Genomic DNA, 27,970 nt, shown 5'->3' with positions numbered 1-27,970 from the left:
TCGGGTCAATAGACCGTCTGATGATGTATGGATTTTTCGTAATTTTACGGAAATTATCCGTTACGCACCTACAGGCGTGCTGTATTTTTATGGAGGATCATTTGTTCCTTCCTGTACCGATAAGCCTGTACTTTTACCGCTAGTGGTCCATTTTATTGTACGCAGTGGTGCCGTACTCTGTACTGTTACTGGCCCGTTCCATCCTCTGTGCGACTTACCTGCCTTCAAGGCATTGGTTCCGCTTTAAGAGAGTGGCTTTCGTGTTGCAGTGTAGTTTCAAAGCGGTACTGGGTTCCACTTCCCTTGACCAACGATGACATAGCACCCGGCGAAATGATCACATGCACAGTAAGACATTAAGGACCAATAAGGGCCATGTTACAAAGCGACAGCGTTTACTAAAATATCTGCGGCTACTGGCTCAAGAGCTGCATCAGCTTCAGTGACCTTCTCGTCTTCAGCTTCTTCTCGTTTCAGCGTTTCCCGGCGCCCAGGTTCATGATATGACTAAGAAGAAACGATGAAACAATGTTTAGCCCGTGCAAAGGGGGAACTGCAGATAGGTACATGTCGTTCGCGGACGAAAAAGGACAGAATCAAAAATTGTATGCTCTGTGAAAGTAGCAAACTAAAACTCATTTTGTGCCACGCATACCTCAACTTGTTGGTACGTTACAGAACGTTGCATAGCGTCAAAAAGGTGACAGTCATAGGAAGGGGCAGACAGCGTTATACATGGCTCACTCACCCACGACAAATTCACAGCAGAAAATTGCGACACACCAAGACACAGTTCAACTCAATTCAGTGGCACTGGATCCCAAGAGGAGAGACCTTGCAACATTTCCCAAGAATATATTCACCTTGGCCTCACAGTGGGTGTGCTAATCTTCAATTTTGGCCTTGATTAATTCGCGTACCTGTTCAGTCCTATGGTCGTCAATAGCTGTGATTAACGAGACCAGACACACATGCGTTAGCATTGATGTTAATTGACACGAAACTGAATAATTGCATGTTGCATGGCCCCCTTCTTCGCACGGTCTCTGTTACGAAATTCAATAGGAATGCCTTGCTTCCGCAAACTTCCAACTCGTATACTTGTTTATTTAGCTGTTCATTAAATTTACTTCTCAATGAATTCCAGTGATGCTCCAACTTCCTTTGGGTATCCAATGTTGAAAACAAAGTAGGCTGCAAACATGAGCATGATTGTGTCCGAAAATGACTGCACATCCTCGAAGAGCGGAACGTGCTCCACAACAACGTAAAACCGGTTGTGGCTGAACAGGTCTTCACCTGAATGTACAAGGCAGAATGGAAACACATCAGCTCGTAAAGGGAATTCTGTAACCTTTTTCTTGGCTGTTATAAGAATAACATGTGTAAGCAAAAGGGAATGAAAAATATAAAGCAGCTCTCGCGTCGTAAACACCCTTGTTGCGATTAAACCCCTGAGCTCATTGCTGAAGCATTAGATACCTACCAAGCGCAACCACCACTGGGGTGTAAGGTAGCTGTTCGATGTTGTTGATAATGCTACAACCATCCTGCATGGAAAATACATAGTTGACGACATTACTTATTGCTGTGATATTTATGGCGGTGAACAACACACAAGTACAGGCAATGATACAGCTACTGATAGCAAACCAAGACTATCTGCTAAGCTTTGTTCTACAGCTCCACGCGTTTGCACTAGCTCCTGTGCGACGCACATTCCTTATACACGAGTGGTACTTATGACGAGGTACTGCTATTCAACCCATACCCAATTGTACTAACGGAGACCGCACATAAATGCTTCACAGGAACAAAGATGTGTAGACAATATAGAACAAGGGCATCGCTGTTGACTGATATACGGTACGATGTAATTGTGCTCTGGAGTGATGATACGACTCTTCAAGGCTGGAAAACCTACTTGGTAAATACATCCACAATCTAACATTCGCTGCTCAGATTACTTGTCACCAACACAACATGTGCAGGAAATGTGCTTTATAAAAATATTTATTTAACAAGTTGGTATTGTTGGAAGGCCCACTTCGTTTGACGCAATATCTCAACCACCTTGAGTGCCTTTCTTGAATGTGTCTTTGTGGCTTGTTTTGTGCCTCGCTCCTCTGGCTGGTTCATGATATGTGTAAAGGAAGAAACACGAATCATTTAAGTATGAGACACATGTTGTATGTAAAGCTGATAAACGCTCGTCCGTTAATAAATTGCAGTTTCAGTGGTCGACTAAGCAATGAGATGTACATTGGCTTCACAGTATAATATGTATACCAGTCTACATGAGAGATGCGAATTTGACCAAACAAATTTAGGTTATTTTTAAGGATGCGGCAAATCAAATCGAAATCAAGTATGGGAAAAAATTCCAATGAATTTAGATGTAAACTTCATTTTGCAAACAAATTTAGCTTCAGAATGAATAATGCATCTAAGAAAGGATTCAAAATTTGATTGCATTCCAGTTCTGTGGAAGTATCAGGATTTAGATGCGCTAGCTGGATTGTTCTTCCACGAAACTTTTTTTATGTTTCCAGCCTTCTGGATCTGGCGTCGCATTTGATAAATGTGCTTTAAAGTGGGATTCGATTTCATCCAGATTTAATCGTGGCAGGATTTAAACTTTCACTACACTCGCAGTGCAGAATTGTGTTGACAGGTTCCTTATGAAAAAAAATTTTTACAGGGTGTATACGTACTGTATACAAAATCCCGGGTTGGGTGGGTTGAAGGTAGATAAAAAATGTATACAGCTCCTATCTAGTTTTTATATAGCTCTTCTAAGAAATGGGCGCGGGAGTCGTTACAAATTAGGTAGCCAAAACGTGTACAAAGTCGAAAGGATATTGTTTAGAAACTGTATACATGTTAGCCCCAATTTCGAAACTGGCTGTATACAGTAAAATGTATACATATTGTATGCATAAATTCTATATGAACTGTATACAGACAAAAAAAGCCCTTCATGTCTGCGGTACATGAGAACCCGCACAAAACAGTAGATAGCAGCAACAATTCACTTTATTGACCACTCACGAGTACGTACCTTTCAAAGTATATCCATTTATCATCAACACACATGACGGTGTAATTCATGGGGGCACCAAACTGGTAATGGTCGAACAGTGAACAACAACGAAAAAGAGCACACCTCGTTTCCAGTCCAACTTGCCTCCCTGCCGCAAAAGCACTGGTAAACCTCGTCATGACAAGCAAGAGCCTCCACCACATTGCTTGCTCCAACACTATGCTTGCGTCTCTCTTGTGGGAGGCCGCAGCGTCATATACCCTCAACCTGCAAGACATATCGTTTCAGAAAACACGATAACAGGAAACCCATGTCGAGTAGTGTAGAGGCATATGATATACTGTTTGCACAAAGCATACAATCGCCAACGGTTTCATCTGGTGTTCTATCTCCCGGTTGTTGTCCAGATCACCTGCAAATACACTAAAACAGACAACGAGAACGCATGGTGCAGCCGAAGGTATTACTTCACAGTTATATTCATTACACACCTGCGACGGAAAAGATCCTTAAGGTGAAGACTGAAGAGCGATTTGGCTTCAGATCCGCGTCTTCATTCTGATATTTCAAACGAGACCGACTGGCGGTTATAAGAAACGCTTCCACTTACGGACAGTTGCAGTGTCAGACGGGTTGCTGGAACGACAACATCAAGTGGGAACAACAATACAAAGCCTCTAATACGCTCCAGACATATTGCAACACACGAAATTATGCCGACTACATGCGGCGTCGAGAAACGAGAAATATCCGTTAGAACAGGCAAAGCGAACCCAACAAAACGGCGCATGCGCAACAGATTACGCTGGCTGGTGGCATGCTGAACAAGCAAGGACGCCCTTTGCGGGCGACGCCGTGTTGAAATGAGCATGGAGCCAAAGTCTCCGCCCAGTGGTTCAGAGGGCGGGATATGACGTCGGTAGAATTGTACTATCTCCTGAGCTTGTAGCAGTTCCAAGATCTTTCGTGAAATGCTGAACAATTTTGAAGTCTCTGTCAACATACGGCGCGTGAAAGAATGGTCAACGACATGGCACACTAAAAAATATGTACTATACACTATATAAATTCTTGTCCAAAATTCCTTTCTTCTGTTTTGCATGCGAACATTATGATCGGGTTCAGGGCGTCATTAAAATGCTGCTGCTGAATACCGACTGAATTCGGACTAGTAACAAAACGAACAGAAATTTCCATATAATAGCTACATACAGTGTGCGTGATACAGAAATTGATAGGGGCTGGTTACAAAGTGGTTAGGAATTCCTGTTTAGAAAATGTATACAGTGCGCTCAATAAATCCTCTATCTATCTATCTGTCAAATTGTGATTGAATAGGCTGGATAGGTCATGGTTAAGACCTGTATACAAACTAGAAAATCATAGTAGTTACATTACTTTTAGTTGGTAGCGGTATCTCGTTTCTTTTTCAAATATCTAGCGACGCAAATATTGCGTTACTTTTCTGTGGAGTAGCGGGTAGCGGTATTTAGTTACTTAGTTTTGACAGCGGGTACAACACTGCTTCCTTATCACGAGTAATTAGTTACAGAACTAGTTACTTTTCCAATAACTACACTGTAACAGTTACTCCTAGCTAAGTTAATGCCTAAGACTGCCTTCTGCATTGCTATCAAGGTATTCATCTTTCATTCCTGTGCGTATTTGATACGTATCTTTCATTCCTTTAATAATATCGTAACTAACGAAATACTTCTTTCTCCGTTGCCCTGATCGAAAGTTCGACAAGCAGCTTGGTCCAACGGAGATATCCAGATTAACATGGTGAATATGCGCATTGTTCGTGTGCTGCAATGTGCAAAGTATTGTTCTTACACTCTAAAAACAGAACTTCACCGCATAGCACGAAGTGGGCCAATCATTGCCGCGAATGATAGGGTTATAGTTTTTGATTCGAGGAGAGACGGAGGCGTAAGCCTTTTTGTGGCAATTACCATATATCCAAATTACTGCAAGAAGGCGTACGCCCCCCTCTCTCCTCGAATCAGAAGCGACAACCCTATCATTCGTGGCAATGGTTGGCGCACAGCGTGCTATGCGGTGAACCTCTGTTTTTAGAGTGTAGATATTAGACATCGCTAGGAAGAAAGAAAAAAAAGGGGGGGGCGCAAAGGTTGGAAATTTAAGCAGCCAAGATATTGTGTGTGTGTGATTAGTGCAATGAAAACCGATCATCGGGGATCGTTTACCAGGAAGACCCTGCAGCCGTTGAGTCAGTATAGCATCCCTAAACGAGAGGTCTCCGACGGCATCTGGCACGTGTAATGCGAGTGCTGATAGACGGAGTGAAACCCGAAGCATACACAACATTGGTGTCGCATGACAATACAACTCGCTGTAGCAATGCGATGAATGTAAACATTACTTACAGCACCGTGCGTCGGAGAGTAACATCCCACGTCAAAAGAACACCAGGCGGACGAAATTATCCCAGTCGTATACCCTGCGGCACGTGCAGCATGTCGCCGCACAAATAGGCTGACACACCTTTCGTCTAATCCTACTTCAATTTCCTGTTTTTCAACTCGTTCAGTTCACCTAAAAAAAGAAGAAACAAAGAAAAGAAAACGGTGCATCCCACTGTAACGAGACCATGCTGTGGAACATTGCAGTGACGCCTCTGCAAATCCCCCCCCCCCCGTTAATATGACAATTCCGCGTTATGACCAAAATTTTCGGCAACGACCATGGTCATAATAACGAGGGTTCACTGTATTCTGTTGCTCTCCTTAATACCGCTTGAGGTATTTCACGGCACATTTCCGTGTTTTTGCACTGAGTTCGTCTGCTGTTGCCGTTTCGTCTCTGTGCACGCGGTTTTTGTTGCGTCCCCCCCACACACACACAAAGAGAAAAACTTCAACGGTGTCATGCCTGAGACCCAGCGAGCCATGACACAGACCCGACCCTTCCAACCCACTGGTTCCGGAATACACCATCGAGGTATGCACGAGCTTGGCCTGTGCTGTGGGCAGGAGCGCCATCTTGTTGCCCCCTCCCCCACAACCACACTTGGTGATATCTTGCCAGCGGAAGATCGGCACAGAAGTCATCTATCATGGCCTGGAGAATATCGCGCACATATCGATCTGCAGTCAACGTCCCGTCAAGGAAGACGGAACCAATGAGGGTTCCATCAAACAACAGCAACACTATTTTGAGATGATGAATGGGAACTGTCATCGCGGGGGGCTATACTCTACCCGATTGCTTGTGGTGATGTGGGGAATAAAATACGGGTTGCATCAAAAATACCACACCAAACGTTCAAAGACCATTCGTATCGATGATATGATTCGCGAAGCCAGTGCGGAATTGTAGGACTCCAATAATGAGCATTGTGCAAATTTACTTGCGCGTCCCGGATGAAGGTTACCTCGTCGGTCCGAGTGACAGTTCTGAGAAAATCCGGCTTTTCATCGTCGTTTAGCAAAAGCCAGTTAGCGAAATCCACTCTCCTTTGGAGATCCCTTTGTTCCAACTGTTGGTGTAGTAGTACATGGTATGGATGAAGGCTGGTTTTCTTTAGCAGTCTCCAAAGAATTGGTAATGGTGTTCCGGTCTCCCTTCTCGCCTCACCCACGCTAACGTGTGGGTTTGCAGCAGTAAATGCCAGTATATCGGTACGAACATCTTCTTGCAGTGTCGCTGACCTGTGCCGTTTCTTCATGAACCTTCCGATTTCTTTTAAATCTGAGAATGCCGCAGTATTACGGCAGGGCTTGGCCTCGTAAGCTCCGGTCAACCGTATAGGTTCATTCACACATGCGTTTCAAAACGCGGCGCCGCCTCAGCGTCCGCGGCGCCGCCGAGAGGGGCCTGTCACACATAGCCGAGCCGCCATCGAAAAAAACGCGCTTCGCTGTCGTTTCTACGCCAACATCGTACCGACACTTGCAGCTCTCTTCCTCCAAATTTACATTGTGAAGCATGTTATCTATTTTAGCATTGTTGTGAAGCATTTCTGCTGGAATCATCAATCGTTGGAACGGCAGACGTGACACGATAGCAGAGGAAGAGCGGCAGAAGAAGCGAGACACATGTCTACCTACCGACGACCAACACACGGTCACACACAAGTCGTATTTCTTTTCGGCGATAGCGTGGTTTGCACAAATTCCCAGCTCATCGTTAACAGCTCAGACCCCAAAACAACTATTGGTGGCAAATAATTTACTCACGCGGTAGCATCAAACACACACATACACAGAAATGACAGATGATCCCAGCACGGTATTGGGAGGCCCGCCGTTGCCCACGGGCGCCAAAAGCAAGCCACTTCCACCCCTCCGAGCGCTCCGATTGGCTGGATGAAAAAGCGTTTCTGGAGCAGCGCTGCGGAGATGCAGCACGCAGATGCAAAACCGCCTGGAAACGCCGCGCGACAGCTGCCTCGCGGTCTCAGAGCGCGAGGCTCCGCCTCAAGAAACGCATGTGTGAATCCAGCTGAATAATAACACTGGAAAAAAACTTGGTCTCATTTCAAAGTGCGATTACAGACCCCCTAAGGGCACTGGAGGAATGTTAAGCGAACAAAGCCCTTGCGTTGAACTAACAGAATAATTTTGTTCAATAAAGATTTCGTCATGGCCCCAAGGGTTGCTGTAATCGCGCTCGGGAACGAGACCACGTTTTTCCCAGTGTTATTATTAAGGTTGACCGGAGCTGTACCTGGATGCCAGCTTTGAAATATCTTCACCGCTTTTTGTTTTATTGAAATGTGCTGATCCTTATGTCAGTACCGATATCAGCTCCCTGTTGATGTTGATTTACTGTTGATGTTGATTCGAGTATGGCATTATTTGCTCTATTCAGCTACATCGCCTGTTCAACAAGTAACGGTTGTATCCAAATAGAAGTCTTTTACAAGTGTTATTCCCTTTCGTTGAAAAAGAGAGAGAGAGAGAGAAAGAGAGAGAAAAGGTCTGTAGCGTCATTCCTGTCGATCATTTCGTTCAGCAGATATCAGACGCGCAGTTCTTATATCTTAAAAGCAGTTGGCGGAATGGTGCTGAGATCACCTGTCCGTGAAGTGGGCGCCAGAGACCGCTTCGACTGGACTCACCTTGGGCGCGACGGATAGAGGTCACGTGGTATTTCGCGCTCACATTCTGGACACGGGAAAAAAGTAACGCGTAACAGGTAGCGAGTTGTACCCATTGGCATTCGTCGCCTCATGTCAGCGTCTAGAACTTCAATGAACACTTTAATCTCATCGCAATAACTAAAAGGTTAAAGAATTAATGTTAATTAATAAATATGCTGAATATCTTGCGAGGCTGGTAACATAGAGACGGCCTCGTTCCAGTGCGATGCGTCGTTTCTTTCTTTCTTTTTTTTTAAAGGTGCTGTTCAACTTAAATGAAACACCCATTATATACGTAATGATAAGTTAATACTAGGCGCAACAACAGACATCGCTAAATGTGCGCAGTACTTTCATCTTTACCGGCAACTCTACTCTTAAGCGCTATTGATTGCCTGCAGCTTCTAGTGTCTAGCTATTTTGACGATCTACAAAGAGCCAGCTCTTCGAACGTTAATTTAACGGGCCGTAATGCTGTGATGTGAGGGACGCGTATCATTGTCAATGTCGTGGTAAGAACCAAACGTTCGGGCGAAAGCTTGCTTTTGTCTGTAAAATTAGTTTTACACCGTACAGACAGAACAATAGGCACTCTGGACTGTCTCCGTATTTAAATTAACTGTTCTCAAGAGGAACGCGGATTACGTCGCTTCGTATTTATCAATTAATAGCGCAACTTAACAATCTACCTCGTTGTGTAAAGCGCAAATCAACTGGTCCTTTAAGCTGAATACGTAGGTCATTCGAGTAATAACCCCCGAGGGCTTACGAGACGAGCGCTGCAGCTGCTTACAATAAGCAGCTTTTGACTAACTTGACACTTGACTAGCTGAATCACGTTAGAGCTTATCGCGCACTGTGAGCGATGTCCGTTCAAAACTTTCTGAAGCGATTAGAGTATGAATCATTTCGTACGAGTGCATTTTACCCGGCACCAGGGTTACATGTGACGAGCTGTGCCCATGAAAAATGAAAAAGCTGGAGTGCTATTTATGTATTTTAAATCCTTTCCGCAACGTTTTCAAATGCGTGCATGTTTCAGCATGTTTTATAACTTGTGCTCCGCTGACTGGGCAAGGACGACGAAAGGTGAGAAAGAAATTTGGAGTACGGTTGCGTCACACAATCGTTCGAAACTTGTGGTGTACCTTGTGGTAAACTTGTGGTGTGCCTTTTCTTCATATTTTGGAGTTTGCTGCGCATGCTAGCCCATTTTTGATCCACATTAACTAGCAGGGTAGCATTAGAACGGAGGCGGATAATGATTGCGCTTCGAGTATGAAGTTGATCCATCTGTTTTCGTATCGCATTGAAAAAAGGCAGATCATGAGAACGTGAACGTCAATCGGACAAGAAGTAAATTTATTTTTACGATATTTCTTTCGTGACTAATGTGACTTACCCGTATTCACCAACCTTCTTAAACCATTGGTTTACTGACGTCGGGCTTAAATCGATCACGTGAGACTTTCGTTCGCCAATCCTGGATCACCACCCCACGCTCTACCATATGCTGCTGTGAAGCCTATGGCATAGCACATAGCGAGCTTCATGCACGGCGCATGCGCATTGCGCCAGAGTCTGCCAGAAGCGGTGGGGACTGATAGGCCTAATCCCCGGTTCACGCAGAATTTTCCATCAAATATTGGGTAAGTTTTGATTGATATAGTTACTAGAAGCGCACAGGAGACGGATTTTATCGTAATAGGACGAATATTTGCTTCAAATATTCCATTTCGATCATTCACCCAGTCTACTTAAACCGGTGGTTTAAGACCCATGCATTTGAATGGGACGTATTTTGAACTAGGGGAGGGTCCACTTTAACGTCGGTCTAACTACGTTACAACTGTGAATGTGTGTGTTGAAAACACTATCGTAGAGTGGTTGCGGTAGGTGATGTTGAACCAATTCGAAGTCTGACTGGTGTAAAAATCTAATCGTATCTAATCTCCAGAGACATATAACCATGCAATAGGACTGATCATAAAGTGCATTAGCGTCTTGCGGCTGTTGTGTGGATACTATCGAGGCATGGAGATATCGCATGTTGTTGCACTCCACTGAACACGAAATTTGAGCGGGTTTTGCGTTCCCAGATTAGTAGTACTATTAGGTGTCGTAGGAGGCCAGATGAGAAACTACAACATTGCCACCAGGGCAGCGACACCGTCGTTCGCGTATTTTTCCCTGCGCGGCGCGTGTGCGGAGGGTTGTCCGCGCGCTTATCGGCGGGGAAGGGCTGCCTGCGCGCTTACCCTCTCACATTTTTCTGCCTGGGCCAACTTCTTTCGTCATTTTTCAATCTGTGCCGACTTCCCTCACAATTTTTTTCCAGCTACAACAAGTGTGTAGTAGGCGGTTTAAATGCAAAGGATAGCCATACACAAAAGTACAAGTGAAAATATATTTATTAAAGTCATTAGTGTCAGGAATTATGTTATGACTCTGTGTGAAGGAGGAAAAACTTAGCCAAAAGTCTGATGAAATAGCATTGAAGGGTATCACAATTTTTTATTAGTGATAATCATGCAAGTTTTCAATTAAGCAGAAGGAGTGGCACATTTTAATCAAAGAAGATATTTTTAATCAATACGAATACAATCAAAATTAAAGGTTTTATTGTAAAAAATCTAACATTATTATACGTGAGCACAATAGTGGAGCTTTAATTACGAGTGCCGATAGATGTAGTTAATTGTTCAATGTAGTTAATTCAATGTGGACAGCAAAGAACCTGGAAGACAATGGGACACGAATGACACGAACACAAGAGGAAATAAAATCTATAACACTACATTTAACCAAAGAAGATATTCTTAATCAAAACAACAGTGGAGGGGAATAATCTATCATTTTAGCTATTATAAAATCATCCTCGTGACTTACTCTAGTCGAACACCATACAATTTTCATTCAAAGAGACACTACAAACCTTACTTTGTTTTATGAATCCAACACAGAAAATACATTATTAAAAAATGAACTTCACCGCTAGCACGCTCATAGCCAACAACCAGCTCTAATAATATCTGCCCTGATTTGTTGAAGACGGGAGGCGTACGCCTGTTCTGTGACAGTTATGAACATTTTCGTGCGCAATAGGGAAGATAAGTTGATTATTCCAACATTACACAGCGTTTAGTTAATCAATTTCTTATTAAGTAAAGAGCGTAGGCATACGGAAATAATGAGACACAAAACAATCAACAGCTAGCATTAATAGAGAGCCAAAACAATGCACAATCCAACGTGTAACAACAGACAGGCAAATATTATTGAAACAAGATCAACAGCTAACAGAGAGCCAAAATCCAACACGTAAACAAGAGGTACACAAAGGATAAATAGTTGAAGAACAATCTATCAAAACGAGAAACATGCACGCACTTAACACTGAATAGCAGAGAAACACTCTAAACGGCGCATCTGCCAACGTGTAAACAACAGACAGGAAAATATTATTGAAACAAACGATCAAACATTACAAATTGAAATGGAAATAATATACCTTTTGAACTATCATAAAATCATCCTTGCGACCCAACTATAGAATTTTCATCCTACCCAGACACTATAAACATTACCTTGACAGAGGTATCCAAACACGCAGCACAGCTAAGCTTTACACAGTACAACCAGACTGGAGGTCGGTGGGGTCACTCTCTCCCTCTATACACCCCAAAAGCAAAAAAACTGCACCTGCTTTGTCAATCTATGGGGTGGGGAAACCCTCTCTCTTTTTCACATTCTTTCCTCCAAAAGGAAATATTCTTAGTACCAGTGTACACAGGCGAAATTTTTTATTGATTGCAAGTAGACATTGCAATTATTCGATTCTCAAGAACTCAATCAGAATTCTATCAACAAACAATAGCACGCAAAAATCTAAGAATAGACTTTTATGTCAGTGCAAACTGGTTTTAGAGAAACATTTTCTAAGCAAATGAGAAATATTATCGGCGCAAACAATACTCAACCATAAACGAGAAACGATGCATTTTAATGTATTTCAGATCTGACACAACTATTATGCATACATTATTCTCAACTCACAAAATATCAATCGAGTGAATATCTGAAACAAAAAGAGAAAGTCAAATTCATTCAATGATAGAAACAATACTCATTCGAAAACGAGAATCAAATTTTATTACATCGTTTTATGCTAACTTTGCAATAGTAGTTCCTACACGCAGAAGCCGCAAACAACTCATCTGAAATGCAAATTAATGTAAAAGTTTGCTACAGCAAAAATCAACGCACCACAACTTAAAAATACTTTCCCAACTAGCAAATATATTTATTAATATCAAGTGAACGATCATCTGAAGCAAACTCAAAGCAGTAATTAATTTAGGGAAACACTTTCCGACCAAGCCGGGCGATACATCACAGGAACACATCTTTTTCATTCAGGGCCCACTAACAAAAAAAGAAAAAAAGAACGAGTGAGAGAGGGAAGCTGAGCTCCTATGCATTTTCGCAAAGGTTACGCCCAGCAGGGAGAAGCGCGATCACACAATGGTCGCGGTCAAAGTCATAAACTAACTCCAACAACTCAAGCCGGGAATTGAGGGTTCTTCTAGGTTTTTCTCCCTCATCACATCTTTTTGTAAATTGACTTTCATACTTCACACGACAGGTGGATATTAATAACATTCTAAGCGGGATAACATAATAAATTTTTAATAAATAAAATTAGCACCGATATGATTTAATTAAGTGTCGAGGCACACTACAAAACGTAACAGACAATTGCTATACTTTGAAGAGATGGACGGATTTTGTACTCGTTACCATAGGTCATGGGACGACCTGATAAAAAGCTGCTTCGAAGAGGAGCCGCAAAACGATTCAATTATCGCTGCATTTCAACACGTCCTAGACATGGTCGTATTCGGAGATATGGTGCAAATTATGGAATTCGATATGCGAGAACTTGTATGCCGAATCTACAATAGTTATGAAAATATTTGCACGTCAACATCGGAAGGACCACTGGGATTGATGGAGTTTTTGAGGTTTGCTAACGAAGAATTGAAATACACTAGACCAAACGGAATTGTAATCATTGCAGTGGGCATTACATTAATCAAGAAAGCAATCAGATCAAATTATCATATACAAGCAGTCTATATCGCACGATTCATTACGGATTTGTTCAAATTACACCTAACGGTTGAAATGGAAAGTGCATAAAAAATCTTATCACGTGATATATTCCACCTAGAGCCTCTACACATTTATTTTATTCTACCAGTCAATGATGTCGAATGAACAGAAGTTCAATATTGTCGTGCAAGGTCTGATGTATCATCACTTATTGAAACTCAAAAAACATATCAATTGTGGTGGACCACCGGACGATTTTCATCTAATACTCTCTTGTACGCTATTCAAGAATCTTCATACAAAGAAAGGAAACATCAATAAGAGACTGTGCAAGTTCATCGCAACAAAGTGCAAGTTGTTCAAGCAATACAAACACGGCAACAACATATCACCTGCGTTAATCAGCGCTGGTTTCAAGCGCCCAATAATCAGAATAAACTACTTGATGTCTTCGGAATTAATTGATCAAGACAACAAACGGAAATTTCAGAGCTTGGAATAGAACTGTAATTTATCGAAATAAGCAAGTGTATAACTGAAATAATAAATGTATTCTTTGTCATCATTGTAATGTATCCTACACATCGCAACGAAAACAGCTTATGATTGGATTGAAGATTGCTAAGGAGACGTCTATTCCACACTATGTACAAGGATCTTCGAATGGAATCAGCGCTGGCAATCAAAGAGATTTTACATGACCACACTCTATACAACACCTACATCCGCAGGAAAGAATTGTAGAAGAATCGCTCATTGAAATTTAGAGGTATGTTACATCAATCTTTGTTTACAAAGGGGATCACTAATATTTTGCGAAAGTTTATTTTATGAACTAAATTGCACAGTGTATATATTTTCTCAGACGATTGGGCAGTTGTCAATACTATATTGAAAGGAACCTATTATCAAATGACACGATGCAAGTGATGGACAAGCATGACGCGCAGGCGGAGTCTACAATCCTAATCATCATAACATGCGGCACACAGTTCGAATAAGATTTTGGGAGAATAGAATCACACAACTGTCATCAGAAATGTTTAACCACTATACAATGAAGATGAGCACTATGCATAAACACAAGGGAATATATGTAATTATAATAAGTAAATATTCCTTTTGCAAACTTAACCAAAGCAGCACGCATAAACGTAGCTCCAATTCACAGAATGTACCCGAGGTTTTTCATTACCCAAACTGGAAAAACTATGAGTCTATTCATTATGTCACGGCATATGAGGCACTACAAATGGGAAGGGCATAGTTTAATTTTAGAAGATTTTAGCTCATAATGAAACAAAACGCAAACTCCAACACCAAAGGTTCTTGTTTAAATTTTCATAGTCAAAACTGTACACTCTTTCTTACAATTTTTAATATATAGATTAAATGCTGTCTGTCTAGTCACACATTGTATACAAGATATTTGTTTGTACATTAATTGCTAAAATTTATCAGATCACATTCCCGAGCAGTGGTGACTATCGGTAAGTGTTTAATTAAAATTTGAACTACTGCCGCAATTAACGAACTGAGTTGTAGAAAGTGTAATTTGACAGCTTTAGCTGGCTCACTTTGATACGCGAAGGTTTTAAGAACTCTTTCACGATGACAAAGGATTTAATCGTGTGTATTGATATTTTCTATATACTACTCTATAACGTAATGTGAATTCTCATGTCGCGGATAGTAAAAGTTACGAATATTTTCTGAACCAAATTTACTTAAAACTCGAAGAAATGGTCATCCGCGTCGTCGAACCCGTTTCCGGAAGAAAGCAACACGCTCGCGTGGGGTGCCGCGTTAACGCGTCGGGCGCCGAATTGCGTTCGGTTTCGGAAGGGTGTCCGGGAAACGCTGCCCGGCGTGTTGCCGAAACGCATTCGACGACGCGGATGACCATTTCTTCGAGTTTTAAGTACATTTCGTTCGGAAAATATTCGTAACTTTTACTATCCGCGACATGGAGAATTCACATTACGTTATAGAGTATATAGAAATATCAATACACAGGATTAAATTATTTGTCATCGTGAAAGAGTTCTTAAAACCTTCGCGTATCAAAGTGAGCCAGCTAAAGCTGTGAAATTACACTTTCTACAACTCAGTTCGTAAATTGCGGCAGTAGTTCAAATTTTAATTAAACACTTACTGATAGTCACCACTGCTCCGGAATGTGATCTGATAAATTTTAGCAATTAATGTACAAACAAATATCTTGTATGCAATGTGTGACTAGATAGACAGCTTTTTAATCTATATATTTAGAAAATTTTAAGAAAGAGGGTACAGATCTGACGTTGAAAATTTAAACAAGAACCTTTGGTGTTGGAGTTTGCGTTTTGTTTCATTATGAGCTCAAATCTTCTAAAATTAATGTATGCCCGTCCCATTTGTAGTGCCTCATATGCCGTAACATAATGAATAGACTCATAGTTTTTTCAGTATGGGTAATGAAAAACCTCGGGTACATTTTGTGAATTGGAGCTACGTTTGTGTTTATTTTGTGTTTATTGTGTTTATGCAATGTGCTCATCTTCATTGTATAGTTGTTAAACATTTCTGGTGACAGTTGTGTGATTCGATTCTCCCAAAATCTTATTCGAACTGTGTCCCGCATGTTATGATGATTAGAATTATAGACTCCGCCTGCGCGTCATGCTTGTCCATCACTTGCATCCTGTCATTTGATAATAGGTTCCTTTCAATATAATATTGACAACTGTCCAATCGTCTGAGAAAATATATACACTGTGCAATTTAATTCATAAAATAAGCTTTCGCAGAATATTAGTGATCCTCTTTGTAAACAAAGATTGATGTAACATACCTGTAAATTTCAATTAGCGATTCTTCTACAATTCTTTCCTTCGGGTGTCGGTGTTGTATAGAGTGTGGTCGTGTAAAATCTCTTTGATTGCCAGCGCTGATTCCATGCCAAGATCCTTGTACATAGTGTGGAATAAACGTCTCCTTAGCAACCTTCAATCTAATCATAAGCTGTTTTCGTTGCGATGTCTAGAATACATTAGAATGATGACAAAGAATACATTTATTATTTCAGTTATGCACTTGTTTATTTCGATAAATTACAGTTCTATTCCAAGCTCTAAAATTTCCGTTTGTTGTCTTGATCAATTAATTCCGAAAACATCAAGTAGTTTATTGTGATTATTGGGCGCTTCAAACCAGCGCTGATTAACGCAGGTGATATGTTGTTGCCGTGTTTGTATTGTTTCAACAACTTGCACTTTGTTGCGATGAACTTGCACAATCTCTTATTGATGTTTCCTTTCTTTGTATGAAGATTCTTGAATAGCGTACAAGAGAGTATTAGATGAAAATCGTCCGGTGGTCCACCACAATTGATATGTTTCTTGAGTTTCAGTAAGCGATGATACATCAGACCTTGCACGACAATATTGAACTTCTGTTCATTCGACATCATTGACTGGTAGAATAAAATAAATGTGTAGAGGCTCTAGGTGGAATATATCACGTGATAACATATTTTATGTACTTTCCATTTCAACCGTTAGGTGTTAGGTGTAATTTCAACAAATCCGTAATGAATCGTGCGATATAGACTGCTTGTATATGATAATTTGATCTGATTGCTTTCTTGATTAATGCAATGCCCATTGCAATGATTACAATTACGTTTGGTCTAGTGTATTTCAATTCTTCGTTAGCAAACCTCAAAAACTCCACCATCAATCCCAGTGGTCCTTCCGATGTTAACGTGCAAATATTTTTATAACTATTGTAGATTCGGCATACAAGTTCTCGGATCTTGAATTCCATAATTTGCACCATATCTCCGAATACGACCATGTCTAGGACGTATTGAAATGCAGCGATAATTGAATCGTTTCGAGGCTCCTCCTTTTCGAAGCAGCTTTTTATCAGGTCGTCCCATGACCTATGGTAACGAGTACAAAATCCGTCCATCTCTTCAATGTATAGCAATTGCCTGTTCTGTTTTGTAGTGTGCCTCGACACTTAATTAAATCAAATCGGTGCTAATTTTATTTATTAAAATTTATTATGTTATCGCATTTACAATGTTATTAATATCCACCTGTCGTGAGAATATATGAAAGTCAATTTACAAAAAGATGTGATGAGCGAGAAAAACCTAGAAGAACCCTCAATTCCCGGCTTGAGTTGTTGGAGTTAGTTTATGACTCTGACCGCGACCATTGTGTGATCGCGCTTCTCCCTGCTGGGCGTAACCTTTGCGAAAATGCATAGGAGCTCAGCTTCCCTCTCTCACTCGTTCTTTTTTTCTTTTTTTGTTAGTGGGCCCTGAATGAAAAAGATGTGTTCCTGTGATGTATCGCCCGGCTTGGTCGGAAAGTGTTTCCCTAAATTAATTACTGCTTTGAGTTTGCTTCAGATGATCGTTCACTTGATATTAATAAATATATTTGCTAGTTGGGAAAGTATTTTTAAGTTGTGGTGCGTTGATTTTTGCTGTAGCAAACTTTTACATTAATTTGCATTTCAGATGAGTTGTTTGCGGCTTCTGCGTGTAGGAACTACTATTGCAAAGTTAGCATAAAACGATGTAATAAAATTTGATTCTCGTTTTCGAATGAGTATTGTTTCTATCATTGAATAAATTTGACTTTCTCTTTTTGCTTCAGATATTCACTCGATTGATATTTTGTGAGTTGAGAATAATGCATGCATAATAGTTGTGTCAGATCTGAAGTACATTAAAATGCATCGTTTCTCGTTTTTGGTTCGGTATTGTTTGCGCCGATAATATTTCTCATTTGCTTAGATAATGTTTCTCTAAAACCAGTTTGCACTGACATAAAAGTATATTCTTAGATTTTTGCGTGCTATTGTATATTGATAGAATTCTTATTGTGTTCTTGAGAATCGAATAATTCCAATGTTATTTGCAATCAATAAAAAAATTCGCCTCTGTACACCGGTCCTAAGAATATTTCCTTTTGGAGGAAAGAATGTGAAAAAGAGAGAGGGTTTCCCCACCCCATAGATTGACAAAGCATGTGCAGTTTCTTTGCTTTTGGGGTGTACAGAGGGAGAGAGTGACCCCACCGACCTCCAGTCTGGTTGTACTGTGTAAAGCTTAGCTGTGCTGCGTGTTTGGATACCTCTGTCAAGGTAATGTTTATAGTGTCTGAGTAGGATGAAAATTCTATAGTTGGGTCGCAAGGATGATTTTATGATAGTTCAAAAGGTATATTATTTCCATTTCAATTTGCAATGTTTGATCGTTTGTTTCAATAATACTTTCCTGTCTGTTGTTTGCACGTTGGCAGATGCGCCGTTTAGAGTGTTTCTCTGCTATTCATCCGTGCATGTTTCTCGTTTTGTTAGATTATTTTTCAATTATTTTCCTGCATGTGTCTGTTGTTTACATGTTGGCTAGATGCGCCGTTTACAGTGTTCCTCTGCTATTCATCCGTGCATGTTTCTCGTTTTGATAGATTGTTTTTTAATTATTTTCTTTTGTATACCTCTTGTTTGCTTTGGTGCATTTTTTTGGTTCTCTATTAGCTGTTGATTGTATTTGTCATTGTTTTATTGCATGTATCTATTGTTTACGTGTGGATGGTGTGCCGTTCACAGTGTTTCTCTGCTATTCAGTGCTAGCTCCGTGCATGTTTCTCCCCCATTTTGATAGTTCTTTTTCAATTATTTTCCTGCATGTGTCTGTTGTTTACACGTTGGCAGATGCGCCGTTTAGAGTGTTTCTCTGCTATTCTGTGTTAAGTGCGTGCATGTTTCTCGTTTTGATAGATTGTTCTTCAACTATTTATCCTTTGTGTACCTCTTGTTTACGTGTTGGATTTTGGCTCTCTATTAGCTGTTGATCTTGTTTCAATAATATTTTCCTGTCTGTTGTTACACGTTCGATTGTGCATTGTTTTGGCTCTCTATTAATGCTAGCTCTTGATTGTTTTGTTTCTGATTATTTCCGTATGTCTACGCTCTTTACATAATAAGAAATTGATTAACTAAAAGTTGTGTAATGTTGGAATAATCAACTTATCTTGCCCATTGCGCACGAAAATGTTCATAACTGTCACAGAACAGGCGTACGCCTCCCGTCTTCAACAAATCAGCGCAGATATTATTAGAGCTGGTTGTTGGCTAGGAGCGTGCTATGCGGTGAAGTTCATTTTTTAATAATATATTTTCTGTGTTGGATTCATAAAACAAAGTAAGGTCTGTAGTGTCTCTTAGAATGAAAATTGTATGGGGTTCGACTAAATTAAGTCACGAGGATGATTTTATGATCGTTAAAATGATAGATTATTCTCCTCCTCTGTTGTTTTGATTAAGAATATCTCCTTTGGTTAAATGTAGTGTTATAGATTTTATTTCCTCTTGTGTTCGTGTCATTCGTGTCCCGTGGTCTTCCAGGTTCTCTGCTGTCCACAATTAACTACATCTATCGGCACTTGTAATTAAACCTCCACTATGCCTCTCACGTATAATAATGTTAGACTTTTTATAATAAAACTTTTAATTTTGATTGCACTCGTATTGATTAAAAACATCTTCTTTGATTAAAGTGTGCCATAATGGAATATTAGCTGTTGTGCATGAAGTTACGTACATCTGTCAGAACTTTGTAATTAAAACTCCGCTAAGGTGGTCATGTTAGACTTTTTATAATACAACTTTTAATTTTGATTGTAATTGTATTGATTAAAATATCTTCTTTGATTAAAATGTGCTACTCCTTCTGCTTAATTGAAAACTTGCGTGATTATCACTAATAAAAAATTGTTATACCCTTCAATGCTATTTTTCCCCTTTTTTTCCCCTTCACACAGAGTCATAACATAATTCCTGACACTAATGACTTTAATAAATATATTTTCACTTGTACTTTTGTGTATGGCTATCCTTTGCATGTAAACCGCGTACTGCACACCTGTTGTAGCTGGAAAAAAATTGTGAGGGAAGTCGGCACAGATTGAGAAATGACGAAAGAAGTTGGCCCAGGCTGAAAAATGTGAGAGGGTAAGCGCGGAGGCAGCCCTCCCCCGCTGATAAGCGCGCGGACAACCCTCCGCACACGCGCCGCGCAGGGAAAAATACGCGAACGACGGTGTCGCTGCCCTGGTGGCAATGTTGTAGTTTCTCATCCGGCCTCCTACGACACCTAATAGTGCTACTCAGATTATGAAAATACTGGAGCACATGCGGACGAGGTCCCTATTTTCCCTGGATTCACATGCAAGCATTGATGAAACTGAGATGTGTGTTTTACGTATTTCAGCATGCCACAGGAGAAGAGACCAATGAAAAACAGTTCTTCAGGTGTCGTGTTATTACTGCTACATTAGAAAACATTTAAAAAGGCAGCTGCTTACTTCTACTTCAATTTATCTATCGTCTGGTAACAGTAGATCTGCTTCTGTAGGGCTGCTTCTGAAAAAGATACTACACAGCAATGTGCCAAAGGAGGCTACAAACCTTTTGGAAGCATCATTACTTTTGGAGGTTAACAATTGCAGGTACATAACCATGACCAATCACTGACAGCTTTTGTGCATTGTATAAGCACAGATATTCTTGAGATCATTTCTAAAAAAATTATCTGTTATGGACACATTCAAAACAACAACAATGTATTTGTGAGCTTTTTGTTTATGTTCAGACAATAAAGGTGATTACGTAGTTCCACAAGAATGACTTTTTTCATAGAGGCATGCACTATCGATACCCTGCTCAATTAGTTACCAAGGTCAACATAAGTGAGCAATGGTGCACAAGGAAAAAAAAATCCTTGCTACATTCCACATGCTGACTCCACTAATATATCTGAGGTGTCATACTGCAATAGAGCTGAATCGCACAGGAATGAAGGGCATGTGTACAGAAACTTTGAAGCTCCCATTGCGCGGCACTTAAAGTTGAAAACTACATCAAATGCAATTACTGCATATAGCACATTCTAGATGAATATAACAAAACGTATGCTATAGACTCATCAATAGACGGTATTGACAATTATAATAGTAGTAAATAGTAGTAAAATGGTATATTGGTATAATGGTAATGGTAGTATAACAGTAGAATAATGGAAATGTGGTTCTGCCATAACTGTAGCATAAGCGCGTGGATAAATTGTACCTACATGGCCATGTGACTGTTGTCAACTACTTAAGAGAAAGTTAGCTTGCGTTAACATGGGCAGATTTGCCCTGCAAGTGCAGCCATTTATATCTATACACTGAGCACACAAGCACGAACAAGAGCATGAACCCATGTTAACAGCAGCTATCGTTCTTTTAGGTCATTGACAGCTGCCATATGACCGCATAGTTAATTTCTGTGCGCATGTGTTCAGTGTGGATATAGACGACAGATGTAAACCAAAATAAACATGCACCCATATCGCACTAGCTTTCATTTTATGTTGTTGATAGCTGACATATGGCCACATAATTTATCCAAGTGCTCAGGTGTTGAGTGTGAATATAGCACTAAAAAAAAAAAAAAAAAAAACAGTGTCCCTTTTGTGTCTCCTGAAGCTCAAGGCTTTTCTTTCAAGCAAAAATGTATGCATGCTGTTCTGCATGATTTCTCTGAGCAGGACTGCTAAAAATTGCTCGACGACACTGCAGCTTTACACTGGTGTGATCTGTGCACTCTTGTTGTGTCGCCTCATATCCTGTACAGGCAAATCTTAAGAATGGAAATGCCATGCCATATGATTTATAATACACTCCAGCATCCACATTGCAATCATGCTCCTATTTATAGCGAATGCCACAATGCCGTTAATTTGGTGCTGTGCCTGTTTTCAGCATGTTCTGAATAGTCAAGTTCCAAAGTAGTGAACCAAACCAATATCCATATTCTAATTGCAGTATTCATTCTGTTCTAATATGCATATCTGTAGTACTGCACTGTAATTTCAATTATGTTTACAATTTGTTTTCCTTACACCAGCTCAGGTGCATGCGAAGTGTCCACGGTTTTTCCTATATGACATGTGCTGTACATTACCTACGCAGAACGGGTACTCTCATTTGACACTAACTCTCCTCTGCCTTGACTCGCACTCCACCCCTAAAGGAGTGAGTGTAGGGTATACAGAAAGTGAGCATACTACGATAATAACGTTCTGATGTAACTAAGAGTGTGTCATCAGCGTCATGACAAATGATTCTAACATCTATGGATATGTCATTCGAAAGAGTGCCTGAACGCTGTTGCAATACGAGACACCATGACATACATTTATTGCTGGGAAGCTCGTTCCTCCCTCATCATCAACAGGGGAATATGTGTCATCTCGTGCACGCTAGTTTCACTGAATCACTGTAACCAAATACCTGTGACGTATGATTGTATATGTGTCACACCTGGTTATTTATTTTGTTTCAGGTAAGCAGTTCTTCAACGCCATATGTGAAGAAAATTTATTGCTCTACAAATATGTGGCTGGAATTAGCTTAGGCTTATGGCATACCATGCCATCCCCAACAAAACTAACCCTGATGAAACACATGAAAAAGATTTCTGTGTAAGAGATAACTTCACCATAGGTTCAGAAATCTTGTGGTTGTATGTGTGGAATTTTTCATTTCTTTTTGACGAGAGATTGACACTACTTCTGTTTCTTTTCAGAACCCACCCCTTTCCCCTCCCATATTTTCTATTGTACCCTTACGGGTGCATAAAGTTCACTAAAGTGGAACGAATAATTACACGCGGTTCTTGTGTCCCAACGCAATGCATTTGCCCAGAATCTGTGAAACTGTTGCTTTGGCTGCTGGTATGTTGCAAACCATCTCCCCATACATCAGGTAATAACTTCCAGAGGTTGCCTGAAGACAGTGCATGTTCATCACTCGTTACTGAAGTTAGGTGGTTAGTCATGCAGAGGCATCTATTTTATTTTACTACATATTCAGCACGGTGTCCCATACACCTGCTCCCGGACTTTGTCCTTGATGATGCAGTACACCATGCTCACTACATTAAACTGTCCAGTTGCATAGATTTGTGCTGACACAACTGGATGAATATGTCGGCTTCTGCAAAGTGACAACTACCAAAGTGGCTCAAAAAATAACTGAAATTATAAAAGAAATGTATATAATAATTTAAATTTTAATAAAAATAATACAGCACATTGCAGCTAAGATGCACCTGATTTCAAGTTACATTCTTTGCTTTGTATGAGCTTATTTGAGTTGCATCCATTTCTTCATTGCGGACTTCCTCTTAGTGTCTGATATAGATCAATACAGAAAGCGAGAAGACAATGATCAGCGCTGCTGCTTAGTGTGGCACTGAGATTTCATCTTGAATGAGCACCTCTGTGCTTTGCTTTGATATTCCACTGCGTTATTTCCCAAAAAATACCACAATCTCTCAGTACAAAGCTGCACTGTCAAACTGCATAACCACACAGTGCGGAAATGCCGCCTGTACAATAATTTTTCAGAGCTTTATCATTGGTGTAAACAATGAGAATTAGTCGAGGCAGGCCACAAACATGGATGATACGAACATGTAAGCCTCGAATGCCCAGTTACTTAGTTGCTTGAGTTATCGTCTGTATTTGAATTGCAATTCAGTAAAGCACGGAAAACTGGAAATGGTCCGAGAGCTATTGCATGACTGGAAAACTTAAAAAAATGTCAAGAGAGTGATGAAGAGCTGCTGAAGTAAAAATTCACTAAATAATTGTATATAATTGTACAGTGGCAATTATCTTTCTCATGGCATCACACAGGCTCCTTATGTCATTTTACAGTCAAAGTTGAGTGATCTGTGTCAGAGTGGAGTGATAACTGTAACTGCATGACTATGCAAATTCTTTCTGAGCAAGAAGACTAAACTAAAAACGTGAATAAGGAGTGATTTCACAGAGCGTATGCATGATGCAGTCATCCGTGTTGTCATTCTTCTGTCCACGTCTTTTTGCTGTCTACACACCATAATTCGTACCAACTTCACCGCCTTCATAGTACGCTTGTTTAGTGCATGATGTGCTGTTGGCATCCATATTAGAGCAAGGCATGAGCTGTGGGGAGTTTTTAGGCATTGGTGGTGGTGATGGTTTGGCATGTAATGGTGCGATGATAATGCTAGTGAAATTGTTTACAATGCCAGATTAAGTCAAGAGAGAAGCTTATAAAGAATGAGCAGGGTGAAGTAGATAAGTCCCCAACCAAGTGTGTAAAAGTATTTCCTCAATAAAATACTGCGTTGAACAAATAAGCACAATGCAACTATTGAACAAAATAGCAGCACAGGCTTGTTTGTAGCTGATGTTGCAGCTGTTGTTGTGTGTGGTCTCTTTGGTGTTGTCTTTGGTCCATTCCTGTTTGCTCCATCATTGAAACACCACTATTGAAACTGATAAAGACCCCGACTTTATTAGGTATTTGGTTCATTTTAACGTCTCTATTTTGTGTACGTGGTCTCAATAAACTGCAAATCCTTAATGGCTCGGATGTAGTGTAATGGCATTAAAGTGTGGCCATTTATTTTAGTAATTATGACGTCTGTGATGTCAAGTGCATAATATCAGATGTCAAGTACGTTTAATAACTAATGACAAATATTTACATTAGGTATGTTCTGTTTTTGTGAGATTTCATCAGAGCAAGACACAATCACATCGTAATGATGAATCTTTGTTGGATGAACAGAACAATCAATTTAGTGCGTAATGATTTTCGTACAATAATCTTATATGCTGAAACACAGAAATAAAAAAGGTCAAAGTTAAGCATAAGTAAAGGTGGTTCTTTTCTCCTCTCACTTGAATCCCCGAGGCTGGCCAGTTGTCGGTGATGATGACGGTTGAGTTGCAGGTACTCGACAGCAGACGATATTCAATAGTTGGTAACAGGTTTATTTACAGCAATAGATTTTAAGTGGACAAAATTTGCATGATATGGCAAAGTCACTCCGAGCAGGTCCGTTTGCTACGGAGTCCGCAGGCTAAGTCCCTCTAATATCCCAAACTCTCCCACTCTCTGGGTTGGTTTTCGTTTCCCAGATGTCCTCCTTTCGCGCTATTCAAACGAACACTCAGCAAAAATATAGCAAAACAACACCCCTCGCACAACCGTTAGCTCGACTGACCCAACGTCTTCGAACTCATAAATTTCTTACCTCTTCTCGTCGGCTACGGACATGTGCGAGGCGCGGCTCACAGAAACCCGATCCTGCGAGTCTTGGAGTCGGAATCTGGTGACTGCTTCCAGACCACGTGTGTGGGAGGAACAACGGTAAAACCTCACGGTGGCCGGTCGTTTTCCGCGAACTGCGGGGAGAAGTAAACACAAAAATAATGAGCCATTCGGTCGCAGAGGAAGTTTCCACTTTACACCTCCCACCACAAGAGTGTGACAGGGCATTTTTGTTCTGACACAATCAAAACTACTTCCTGTGCGACTCTCTCTAGTTCCAATGACGAAATACATAATACACGAAACACGCAGAGAGAATCAGCATATGCAGAGAAGACCACTTGCAGAGGTTCGGGGTCCAACAAATATACACAATAAAAAAGACCGCCTCACACTGACCTAGAGAGCGCATTTGCACTCGCGTGTTTGTCTCCCCTCTGGTCCATAACGGTGGGGTTGTCACTTTTTGTTTTCCACCGTTTCCTACGGCGGTGTTGGGACCTCAACGGTACTTCGGTACCACAGTGTGGGCTTCGCTGCACTCGACATTCCCATCTTGGACTGTCCGAATAGGGCATCCGCTGCCCAGGCATCGGTGCTTTGTTTCTTCTCCCGCCCTTTTATGACGGCCTGCGGCAGTACGAGCCCACGCCTATTTTCACTGCACAACGCGTTGTCTGTCACTTCCGAGTTGTGACTTTCGTGTCTCGCGTGCCCCCTCATAGCTGTGGTTTTCGAGTCGTTTCCCTTTGTTTGACCGAACAACCCATTTTTGGCTGTGCGCGGTTTTGCTTCCGTCATCTCCTGGGTGACCACATCCGACTCTGGGACCTTTTGCCCACCTTGGAAGCATGTTTTGTCCCCTTGGACGTTAGCGGGTTTACCGTCTATTGTCGCACTGCTTCCTGCGTTAGTCATCGTACCCGAGATCAGGAGTTCCCATGCTCCTCCCGAAAGAAGGCAGTCCGTACCTGCGGCTAGTTCATCTGTAAAAGCGCAGGGTATGGATCCTGATCCTTCGGCGCCGCGGTGGCTGTTTTCCTTTCTTGGTATGCTAAGCGACAATGTTCCTGATTTCGCTTTGACCTTTTGACCGAATGCCGACACAAGCGTTACAGTTTCCGTGGCTTCCGCGCTTTCATTTGGAAACAAACTGGACCTCATTACTGTTAGCTCGGTACCTGTATCCACCACAGCTTGTACTATTGTGCTCCCACTACGCAGTTCGACGGTCTGCAATGCAGATATCTGTGCCGCCCCTTTTGCGGTTGCGTAGTTAGCTCTGTATTCATTCATTCCATGGTTCAACGTATCGCCAGCTACGTTAACTCCAGCGTGATCCGGCGCGGCCGACACGGTAGCCACATTCACGACAGCCTGTACGTGCCTGTCCTCTGACTGTCTCTGAGGGCAGTCTCGAGCAAAATGTGGCCCTCCACAAATAAAGCATCGTACGGCGTTTTGGCCTCGATTGCCATCCGTTTTCTCTGCGCGTTGCGGTGGTCGTCCCGCCGCCTGTAACGAACGGTCCCTACTCGCCTGTAACGTACGGTCCCTACTCGCCGTTCCAATACCCCTCGCCGCTTCTAAGGCGTCCACCATTTCTGCAATTTCTGCCGCGTTGACCCATTCGCTCCCCTCCGGAATCTTGACGTATTCGTACGCCGCTGGAGAGATTGCGGTTTTCAACTGATCGGCTACTACCAGCTCGATTAAGTCATCGAAGCAGTCGACATCACGCGACCTAGCGTAGTACATGAGATAACTCTTGAGTCTAGACGCGAGGTGTGACCACCCCTCGTCCCTCGATTTCGTTGCCGTTAGAAACTGTTTCCGGTACTCCGCCGGTGCCAACCTCAGTTCTTTTAGTACGGCGTCCTTTACCGCCTTGTAACTGTCTAGCTCTCCAGTAGAGAGCTTGGAATAGAGGTGCTTGACTCGCTTAGTGACCAAAGGAAGCACTAGATGGCTGTGGATTTCGTCCGGTACTTTATAGGATCGAAAAATCCCTTCTATCCAATCAAACCACACCGGCACTTCTAGGTCGGATGGCAACGGCAGAAGCACGCTTTTTAGTTTCTTAGCGTAGCGCTCAAGTGTATCCTCTCGCGATACTGGCGGGGGTGATGAGCTTCTCGACGACCTTTCGCTGTTCACACGTGATATTTCTAACTCAATGCGCCGCGCCCGTTGCTTTTCAAGTTCAATTTCTAGACTCAGCCGCTCGAGTGATACGTCCGAAAGATCACTCCCCGCCGGCGTGATACCATCCTGACTGTCTGTTGGTGTGTCACCCTGACATGATGCCATGTTAGCCGCTATCAGCCACCCGTCGCTAACAGTGTAAACCGTACCACTGCGCGTGGGCATGCGCCAGCCAACTCTATTCTTGTCCCTGACTACACTGGATCCTGAGGAGTGCAAGTAATCTCCTACCTGTTAGCTGCGCTCTAACGCCGTCCACTCGCAGTTGGCTGTCCGAAGTTCCTGTTGCTGCCCGTTGCTTGTACGGCGACTCTCGCTGCAGTCCGTCGCAGTTGTGCCTTGAGT

At 41.6% G+C, this 27,970-nt stretch overlaps 1 protein-coding gene and 1 long non-coding RNA gene across 2 annotated transcripts in view; one reads left to right on the top strand and one right to left on the bottom strand.

Moving 5' to 3' along the window:
• LOC135383369 (uncharacterized) overlaps positions 1-27,970 on the top strand; it is a 96,859-nt gene that overhangs the window by 14,432 nt on the left and 54,457 nt on the right. The window lies entirely within an intron of this gene.
• LOC135383368 (uncharacterized) lies at positions 373-3,746 on the bottom strand. The gene is made up of 3 exons (XM_064612853.1): positions 1,487-3,746; positions 1,131-1,299; positions 373-507 (listed from the first exon to the last, which is right to left on the bottom strand). The coding sequence occupies exons 1-3, from the start codon at positions 1,554-1,556 to the stop codon at positions 474-476; spliced, it is 273 nt and encodes a 90-aa protein (XP_064468923.1). The 5' UTR covers positions 1,557-3,746; the 3' UTR covers positions 373-473.

The sequence above is a fragment of the Ornithodoros turicata genome, chromosome 2 (genome assembly GCF_037126465.1).
Source record: "Ornithodoros turicata isolate Travis chromosome 2, ASM3712646v1, whole genome shotgun sequence".
Taxonomy (NCBI): Eukaryota; Metazoa; Arthropoda; class Arachnida; order Ixodida; family Argasidae; genus Ornithodoros; species Ornithodoros turicata.
The sequence above is the reverse complement of the archived record's forward strand: the minus strand, read 5'-3'. Positions and strand labels throughout refer to the sequence as shown.